We start from the raw sequence: 10369 nt of genomic DNA, 5'->3' as shown, positions 1-10369 counted from the left end.
GAAAGCTTCTTGTATTTTTAACATGGGATAGGCAGGAGCATGTAGCACAACCTGCTGTTTTGGAAGACATCCACAAAGGGTGTCACTAAGAAGCTGTTTGAAAATCACAAATGTGCGTTTGGAGGGCGTGTGTCAGACTGTGCAAGGGAGGGGAGATTAGAGATTTATCTGGCAACACACAGTATGTAACTGTGCCTCAGCTGGCATTAAGCAAGTCTCAGAACAAGTCCTTGTTTGCTAAGCCCTTGCTTCCAAAAAGGGATTCTTAACATCATCCCTCCTTCTTTCTTCACTGCAGGATCACAGGGCCTGCTCAGGTGCCTGCTGTGTTCAGCTACTAGGATGAATACAGTGTTTCTGAAATGGAGCTCCAAAGAATCAGATCATATTGTTTTGAAGTTCTTGGATTACTTGGGCTTATGGAACGGCATGCTCAAGTACTGAATGTTAACTCAGCAGAAACAGGCCAAGATCCTCTGGCCTCTGAGGAACAGCTAGCAATCTGTTGCCCCAGGGGTTAGATTAGCATATTGCATTATTCCCAAGTGATAAAAGCCATCTTCAGTGGACTCAGACCTTCTGTCCTATAGCCCTGCCTGTAGCCGCCAGTGCTGGTAGTGCAGGAAATACAGTGTTGTTATGGCAGGGCTACATCCTGAGACATACAGCACCACCACCACCCCAGCAGAGAAAGAAGCCTAAAGTTATTTGCCAACTGGTGATTGGCCAAATACTAAGACAATCTGGCTAAAAGGATACAGATCTGGCAATCTTAAAAATGAAAATCAAGCTTTGGTACAGCAGGACAGACAGCGTTTAATTTGTCTGTTTCTATTTGTTTATTTTTTATGTTGTCTTTACATTTTTGTAAAGACAACAATCACACACACACACACACACACACACACACACACACACACCCTTCTTTTTGTTACAGAAAGCTCTAGAGAAGGGTTGATCCACTCCCGACAAAAACTCCCCAGCTTCCACAGCAACATCTCCCTTGATCCCACCTACACTACCATCTCTTAGAGTAGGAGTTGGTCATCCCATTGTCTTTTATTGAATGGTGCACCACAGTGTGCTTCCTGAAGGTTTAGGTCAGCTTCCCACCTAGACTTCTTCATGTCAGAGAGGAAAGAAAGCTATGTTCTGTTTGTAGATGTTCTGCTTGGAATTTGCGTTGTCTCCCCCACCCCACCTCCGCCCCGAAGAAAACCTGGCCTTGAAGGTTTTTCTCACCAAAGCTCTCAGAAAAAAGCCCGCTCCCACACAGCTCACTATGGAGCCCAGAACTGGCCGACATCTGTGGGACCCCTAAGTTAACTCTTGGAACCAGAACACAGGGTGGCGGGACTTATCCTGAAACCCAAGAACTGCTTCCTGGGGCCTCCAAACAGAAGACACGGACTGGGACTGGGATGTCCCCCGAACCGGGTTAAGGGGGCCTGGAGCAGGCGATCTTGAGCCGGGTCTCCGGGGTCTCGGGACTGTCACGTGTTCCCGAGGCGCTTCTAAAACCCTGGCGGCTCGGTGCCCCTCCTTCCTTCCCACTGCCGCCTCCAGGTCCTGCTCCTGTCGCCACCGCCTCCGCCGCGAGCAGAAGCGACCGCGCTCCGCCGAGTACCCCGGAGTCCAGACACCCTCGGCGGCCGGGGCATCCGAGGTACCCACTCCAGGCCTCGCCTGCCCCTACCCGAAGCCCGCGTCCCTATCCTGGGTCTTGGAGCATCTTGCGGTTTCCAAGAGGGTGGGGAGAGGACCGGGAGGTAACGCGGTTTGGAAAGGGGATGGAGGTGGAGAAACCGCAATTGTCAGGCGGGAAGGGAGACCGAGGGAACCCTTAGCAGCAGAATCCTTCCTTGCTTGGCAGGTTCCTCCCGTGCCAAACTCGCGGTGGAGCGGGCTTCTGCCAGACCTTAGCTGGTCTTCCCAGAAGGGTCCCGAGGATGGGGAGGAGGGATAGACGAAGCGCTGTCCCGGGCTAGGGGAGCCGGGGGTGCAACCTGGTGGGCGTCTGAGGTGGGGGAACCACAGCCCAAGGGTTGCTCAGGCTGGTTGTCAGCCCTAGCCGAGCTCAGGCGGTGCCCAGGACGCAGTCTATCCGTTCCTTGGGCGATCCAGATGCCTCCTTATCCCACAGCTGGGCACACAACGGGAAACAGCTGTGCACTTAGGTTTGCAAGGTGGCCTGTAAGTCAACTGCAAGCAGGAAATAGCCATCCACACACCTGAGTTCCAGAAAAGGGAATTTTTACTAGTATGTTTACAGACCTGTAGTTTAGCAATTCAAAGACCATCTTGTTAGATGGAAGCCGGAAAAAAAAAAAAAAGGCTTTTCCATAATCTGTGACAACAGCCTAAGACTGAATGCATTTCAAATTCCAGATGGCTCAAGGAGCGTGAGACTGTACTGCTAAGAGTCTAGAATGGGTAGCAGGGTCGTGGGCATTTGCATGTTAGCTGAACAGGACTGTGTTTACTTGTCCAGGGCCAATTTTTGCAGGATTTGCCTTGCAGAACAACACACCACCAGAATACGTGGAGACCTGGAATTCTGCCATCTCTGCAAGGCAAACAGGCAGTTGATATTTTATTACTAGAGGGGTACTATATATATTTAATATTTCTGCAGGTTTTGATATCTTGTGCAAGAAAATGATATGCATTTTGACTAAGCAGGGAACTGTCCTAACAGAAACCTTTCTTAGATGTGTAGATCGTCTCTCTGTATCCTCTGGCTCACTGCAGTTTCTCCTCTTACTGCTTTAAGAACTTACTTACTTTCTCAAAACCCTTAAGGTTTATTCTGACTTCGCTTGTGTCACACGCAGACCGATTTTTAAGAAAGTTGCAATAAACCCTCACAAAGATACTACTTTTTTAAAAGTCACCACAGTTTGATGAACACCCCGCCTCCATTTGTTACTCCGGGAACCGAACTTCAGCATTTCAGGTGGAAATCATGGTGTCGAGAAAGCTTGCCACACCCAAAAGAGAATGGGGCAGAGAAATGGGTGGGAATGAAGAACTCATGTGGTCTGAGACATTCTTCTTCCTGCAATAATATTTCTGTATGTAATTGTTAAAGCGCCCCATCTTCATGTCTTCTGATCTGAGGTGAATTAAGACTCTCTATGACGCTGCTTTCGTCATCTGTAGTGCTGAAGCTGTGTAAAGCTGCACTGCAAGGAATCTGTTATTACACTGTTGAAAAGCAGAGTTAGACTGACGTTTCTGTGACTCATTTGTTGTTTTTCAAAAACACAGGGGTAAGGGTAAGCAAGGAGATCTTTTGATTTGTTATTTATCTGTTTGTTTTGATTTCAAAGTGGCTCCTCTACGCCACACTTTCAGCTGTGACGGATGACTTACGTCCAATGCCTAATGGTTAAACTGTCCTCTACTATAAGGAGGCAGTTTTAAAGAAACCAATTAAAGTGTCCTCCTACATATGTCGCAGAATCTATAATTTAGTTGTGAGAAGTCATTCAAGGGAGCAAAGATTTGCAGAAGGTACCTCCTGTTCAGAGTACCTTAGATGGTGTGGCCATCTTCATACTCTGAATAGCATACTGAGCATATTAGGTGTTCAGTAAAGACTCGCTTAACAGCATGGAGTAACATTTTACTCAGATAGTCTTTAAAGTGGCCTCCATTTTAAAATTAGCTTTGGTATCTACTTAAAATAAAGAAATAATTTAGGAAAGAAATACTATTGTCTATTTTTCTCCCGTGTCCAATGACTACTTCAGAGATATTTCTTCAATCTGCCAAGAAACAAAGTAATTTTTTGCTATTTAATAAATGCACAGTAATTTTCACATATTTAAAACATACATGTTTTTGTAAAAACTGTGCAGTCTGGTATATACCTTTACTTAACTAAAAATAATTATAATGTTTTGGGCAGTTTTAGTTTCCTGTTGGTATGTGTCTTTATCAGTGAAGATACTGCATTTGAGTAGCTAGAGTGCTAAACTATCATTATTGTCTTTATAGAAATCTCATTTCTGGCTATTTAAAACCCCTGATTCCAGTGGATATATATGTGTGTGTGTGGGGGGGGTGTGTGTGTATACATACAGACATAGATATGCAAACACATAGTCATACTGTATCCTGAGAATCCTCAGAGCCATTCATTTCTATTATTTTAAATCTGGGAACGTTAAGCTACCTTTCTAAAATGATTAGTAGCAAATATTTACTTAGTATCCAATATGCTTCTCACTATTGGTAAAATAACGAATACCTTCCCTATCTCTAATCCAATCCAATCCAATCCAATCCAATCCAATCCAATCTAATCTAATCTAATCTAATCTAATCTAATCAAGAGATGGAACATCGTGTTTTGAGATATACCACTTTTGACTCAAAACTATCTATGTGTAGAGGCATATGTGTGTGCTTGTGCTGGAGCCTGAACCTTGTGCTTCACACATGCTGGACAAGCAAGCATATTGCAAATGGACTACAGCCTCAGCCCTTCAAAACCTTATTTTTTTTTTATTTCAGAAAAAAGCTACATTTCTCTATTCTCTAAAAAATTGACAGCAATTTTGTTCTGAATGTTATGTGGCAAGAAAGCACAAAGCCATTGTAGATGTCTCTGTCCCATTTTGTCCCTTATCCTTGCTTTGGTCATAGAAGAAAAATCCAATTAGTGACTACTGACCTACCACAAGTTTAAGAGAAAAGGGTTGGTTCAAAAAAAGTGAGTCAAAAGTACAGACAGGCAGGAGTATTGTTATAAACAGCCCGTGCACATCCCAAGTATAAATAGGATCATGAACAAGCCACAAAGGACCCAGCGGTCACCAGAACTCAGGAAATGGGGCTGAAGCACCAGTCAAGGCCGCTTTCATTAGAGGCACACTGACTTCCCTACAGGATTTGCTGGAAGGCTATTGTCTAGTCATATGGTGAGTGGGATGATTCAGAAGACCATGTGAGTCACTACTACACCAGCTACCTCTTTTTCTTGAGTCAGAACCAATGGAAATGAATGGTTAGGGTCTAAGGACAAATGAACACTGTTTGGAGCTTTTGGTTTAATTTATCTTTGGAGGGGTGTGGTTGGTTTCAGAAAGTTATTCCTGCAGCGAGGAGTCAGTGGTAAAAGTTCATAAAGACGACTTTTCTTATACAAGAATAACTATGTGAATTTTGGCGTTGAATGAAAACAAGTTAGTTATAATTTAAAATGATTATCTGTTAATAAAAGCATCCCCAGTTTGGAAATGTATTGAATCTAGACCTGTAGATCCATCGTAAATTGAAGGAGAATGTTGCTTATTACTATTTTAGTAATTTTCATTTATGACTGCAGAAATAAGTAGGTAAATGTATGTGGTTATATAATGAAAGTCTTTCTTAACTGTGTATGAGTGTATTTCTATCATCTACCTATCTGTCTGTCTGTCTATCATCTATCAATCACCTATATATTAATGTATTATCTGTCTATCTACCTGTCTATGTATCTACCTACTTACCTATCTATCTATCTATCTATCTATCTATCTATCTATCTATCTATCTACCTATCTCTAGTTCTATAGCAGTATATATTTAACAGAGTTAGTTAACTATCGCTGTATTGAGTTTTCACTAGGAAACTATTGTTTGAAAGCAAACAGTGCCCTTGGACACGTTATTCTGTCCACACTCCCAGCACTTCAGAAGCTAAAGCAGGACAATGGATGCTCAAGACCAGCCTGTCTCAAAGAAGTTCTCAGTAATTTTAAAAAGAATTGTTTTCCTTTTGCTGATGTATTGGAGGTTACTTATCACTACACTGAGCAGTATCAGTATCTCTAATCTATGGAGATGAAGGGGTATGAAACAGTATGATTGTCACTTTCGTTTGATATAAAAATCATATGAGGTCTCATTAGTTTCACTTCTACATTTAAAATTAAAATATAACTCTCTCTGGAGACAATATGAAATCATGGGATCTTCCTTGAGCTGATATTTATGAGTAGTTTTTAGATTAAAAAACAAACAAGCCATCTGCTTTCCAATAGCACAACTGGTCAGCCCGTGGTTCAAATCATAAGATGGAGAACTACCCCTGAGTTATTCTGTTAGCTTCTCAAGCCTTTAATGAATGAATGTTGTATACACTTAGGTTCTGGGATAATGCTGTATATGTGGGGAGCTTAAATTTGAACACTGCATGAACTAGATCACATTTTGATCACTAGATTTTTTAATCTGAATATATTTATTCATTCATAAATATTTGACACCTAGTGATAAAGTTACTGTGGCGTGTGTTGTGGTGGGTGCCACAAAGAGCAAGGGGCAGCTTGTACCTTCCATTACTTAGCAACAAATGCAGTAAACTGGAGGCATTGTGAAGGCTACAGGAAGTAGACTACCACACCAGCGTCAGATAGCTGTAATCTCACTGTCAGGGGCATCCTAAGAGAGCACAAACAACTTAGCAGGAAGGGGACACTTTAGGGCAGGTGACTTAACAATATTTTTATTGGCGTGTAGTAACTAACCATAACATGTTTCATTATAATATTTTCACACATGTACACAACACATTGTGATCACGTTACCCCCAGAACTGTCTCTCGCCCCTCTCCTTTTTCTTAAGTACCCCATTCCAGTTTCCTGCAGTGTGTGTGTGTGTGTGTGTGTGTGTGTGTGTGTGTGTGTGTGTGTGTGTCCTGGAGAGTTTTCAAAGGCATGAGAGAAGAACTGTGCGTGGGGAAGGGGCACCTTGCCAATGGCTACACCTCTCCCATCACGCATTAACTGCTTATAAGGGTTGAGGGCCGCACAAACCTCTCATCCTTCTTCAGCAGAACTTGTGCAAGTAATCATAGCTGCTAACAGTTCAAGAGAGCAACAACCATGCCATGCTCAGACGTTAGCTCTCCACTCCACTCCCCCCTCCTTACTCTGGCCCTGACATCAGCTCTCCACTCCACTCCCCTGCTTACTCTGGCCCTGACATCAGCTCTCCACTCCACTCCCCTGCTTACTCTGGCCCTGACATCAGCTCTCCACTCCACTCCCCTGCTTACTCTGGCCCTGACATCAGCTCTCCACTCCACTCCCCTGCTTACGCTGGCTCTGACGTTCCTTCGGACCCTTCTTCGACAATAGTTCCTGAGACTTAGAGAGAGTAACATAGAAGCAGGATGCTGACTTTGAGGTTTGATCTTGATAAGAAAGAAAGGAATTTTAAAAGGTAAGATTATAGGCTAACATACCCTCAGCATCTTGACTAGAGAATAATAGTATTAGGCTATTATAAATTACATATCTTGAAGTTTTTATTTTTTCTTATGTTGTTTCTGAAATAAATTTGAAAAACAAAGTCTGACTTGAGCAGGAGTTGACAGTGTGTGAAACTGGTGATAGATTTAAGTTTCCTGTAACTATCAACGCTGAATTTGTACCGAATTTAGAACCAAATAAAGGGTCCTTTATGATCTTAGAGGTTTGTTAGGGAATGAGGGCAAGCTTTAGAATTTAGGTTTTCTTTTCTTTTTTTCTGAGTATATTGAAGTTATAGCAATGTGTGATTTTACTTCAAGCTGCTAATGGAGGTGGTCTTATTCTAAGCAGGACTCCAGGATGGATTTTGAACTCGAAGAGCATTTCAACAAGACAGTTGTCAAAAAGAACAATACTGTGGCTGCTCAGAATGCAGCCTTTCCTGTCTGGGATGACTACAGAGGTACAGAGAACAATACTGCCGCTGCTCGGAATGCTGCCTTTCCTGTCTGGGATGACTACAGAGGCAGCGTAGATGATTTACAATACTTTCTGATTGGGCTCTATACATTTGTAAGTCTTCTTGGCTTTATGGGAAATCTACTGATTTTAATGGCGGTTATGAAAAAGCGCAATCAGAAGACAACAGTGAACTTTCTCATAGGTAACCTGGCCTTCTCCGATATCTTGGTAGTGCTTTTTTGCTCGCCTTTCACGCTGACCTCTGTCTTGTTGGATCAGTGGATGTTCGGCAAAGCCATGTGCCATATTATGCCTTTCCTTCAGTGTGTGTCAGTTTTGGTCTCGACTTTGATTTTAATATCAATTGCCATTGTCAGGTACCATATGATAAAGCATCCCATATCTAACAACTTAACAGCAAATCACGGCTACTTTCTGATCGCTACTGTCTGGACCCTGGGCTTTGCCATCTGCTCTCCCCTCCCGGTGTTTCACAGTCTTGTGGAACTTAAGGAAACCTTTGGCTCAGCACTGCTGAGCAGCAAGTATCTGTGTGTGGAGTCATGGCCTTCCGATTCCTACAGAATTGCTTTCACAATCTCTTTATTGTTAGTTCAGTATATTCTGCCTTTAGTTTGTTTGACGGTAAGTCACACTAGCGTCTGCAGGAGTATAAGCTGTGGATTGTCCCACAAGGAAAACAGACTGGAGGAAAATGAGATGATCAACTTAACGCTTCATCCATCCAAAAAAAGTGGGAACCAGGCGAAACCCCCCAGCAGCCAGAAGTGGAGTTACTCGTTTATCAGAAAGCACAGGAGGCGGTACAGCAAGAAGACAGCCTGCGTCTTACCCGCCCCAGCAGGACCTTCCCTGGAGAAGCGCCCAGCAGTCCCAGCAAACCTGGGCTCAGTGAGAAGTCAGCTCTCTTCATCCAGTAAGGTCCTTCCGGGGGTCCCGACCTGCTTCGAGGTGAAACCTGAAGAAAACTCAGATGCTCGTGAGATGAGAGTCAAGCGCTCCATCACTAGGATAAAGAAGAGATCTCGGAGTGTTTTCTACAGACTGACCATCCTGATACTCGTGTTTGCTGTGAGTTGGATGCCACTCCACGTTTTCCACGTGGTGACGGATTTCAATGATAACCTTATCTCCAACAGACATTTCAAGCTGGTATACTGCATTTGTCATTTGTTAGGCATGATGTCCTGCTGTCTTAACCCGATCCTGTATGGATTTCTTAACAATGGGATCAAAGCAGACTTGAGAGCCCTGATACACTGCCTACACATGTCATGATTCTCATCATTGACCGAGGGAAGGAGACATGTTGAGATCGTCTAAAATACACATCCGTGCTAAAGGGTGTATGTACACATTTAATTTATGTGAATGTCTTCTGGATCTTGATGCCAGTTCATAACATATGTAAGATGATTTCAATGTTGTAATATGCTTAATTCAGTTAGTTGTACAGAGTCAATGTCAATCTAGTCTGTAACGTCATGTTTTAAAGTAGTTACATTGCCTTCCACTTCATGTCATTGGTGATAAATGGGTAGTACTTTTTGTTTAATGTAAAAGTTATAGCTAATTAAATTGATCTTTTGTACAAAGATGTAAGAAGCAAAAAGGTTCTTATAAGAAAGAGTATTTAACTATAGATTTAAGGAATTTCTACTATATCTAGCTATCCTCATTTCTATTTCATGGGCTTCTTAATCATTTTTTATAAAAGTACACAAATATGTAATATGCCCCAAAGTCTGAACTATATTATAGATATATGCTTAAATCATGATTACAAATTTACCAAAGAATGATTCTCTCCTATTACTGAAGATTGGAAAAATTGTCAGTCTAACCTGGCTGTCCTACTATGAATAAGTAATTATCAAGTACAAATAGATGTTAAATCTTGTTTAGATTTATATCACATTAAACACTGTCAAATAAAGGTTGTTTTCACATCAGTCTTTTACGTCCTCAAACCTGAAGTCTAAATGGTGTCTGTATTTACAATTATTAAATACTTATAAGACTACTTTCGGAGTCTACAACAGTATGATTAGTTAGTTGTTAATATAAAATAAAAGTAAATAACAGGTTTCATGTTATTTCTGTGTTGTGTACATGTTAGGTATCATGTTGTCTTGCTAACATGAAGGCAAACTTCTCTATTTGACACGTTTCTTCACTGGAGCTCATTCGTTCTTACTGTTACTTGTTTGTTTGGTTTTGTGTGAGGAACTGGAGATGGAGCTAAGTCCCTGCAAAAATAATGGATTATTGCACATATAAGCCAGATGCATAAATAGTATTGATGTCTTCAGTACTTATAATTGATTTAAGCATTCCCTTGCATTGATTCCTGCTAACCACAAGGGAAAACGGTAAAACAAACAACCCACCTACAGAAAGACCCTTTAGGTTTGCAAGTAACAGGTAGTTCTTGTGTTTGCTCAATTAAAAGCCCCATAGCTTTGCAAGCGGTTTCTGCCCACACTGTTCCTCTTCCTCAAAGAAGTCTATGCACAGAAGAAACATCTGTGTTTTCCTATGGTGTGGAAAACAGTGCTGGGTCCCCAGGTGGTCTCTGGTGGCTCCTGTTGAGCTGAATTTTCTGTGCTACACTAGTCTTTTTACTGCTGTATAATAT

General features: G+C 42.1%; 1 protein-coding gene across 3 annotated transcripts; it reads left to right on the top strand.

Annotated features, from left to right (window-relative positions):
- Window positions 1–1301: 1301 nt before the first annotated feature.
- Npy5r (neuropeptide Y receptor Y5) lies at window positions 1302–9818 on the top strand. Of its 3 annotated transcripts, none has more exons than XM_036166538.1 (2): window positions 1302–1666; window positions 7600–9818. In XM_036166538.1, exon 2 carries the CDS (start codon window positions 7609–7611, stop codon window positions 9007–9009), a length of 1401 nt encoding a protein of 466 aa, XP_036022431.1. In that variant the 5' UTR covers window positions 1302–1666; window positions 7600–7608; the 3' UTR covers window positions 9010–9818. The 3 variants fall into 3 exon arrangements, with proteins under 3 accessions (XP_036022431.1, XP_036022432.1, XP_036022433.1); XM_036166539.1 differs by having other exon boundaries at window positions 7597–9818; XM_036166540.1 differs by lacking the exon at window positions 1302–1666 and adding an exon at window positions 1717–1769.
- The last annotated feature ends 551 nt before the right edge of the window (window positions 9819–10369 follow it).

This window comes from Onychomys torridus, chromosome 17 (genome assembly GCF_903995425.1).
Source record: "Onychomys torridus chromosome 17, mOncTor1.1, whole genome shotgun sequence".
In the NCBI taxonomy this organism is placed as follows: domain Eukaryota; kingdom Metazoa; phylum Chordata; class Mammalia; order Rodentia; family Cricetidae; genus Onychomys; species Onychomys torridus.
The sequence above is the reverse complement of the archived record's forward strand: the minus strand, read 5'-3'. Positions and strand labels throughout refer to the sequence as shown.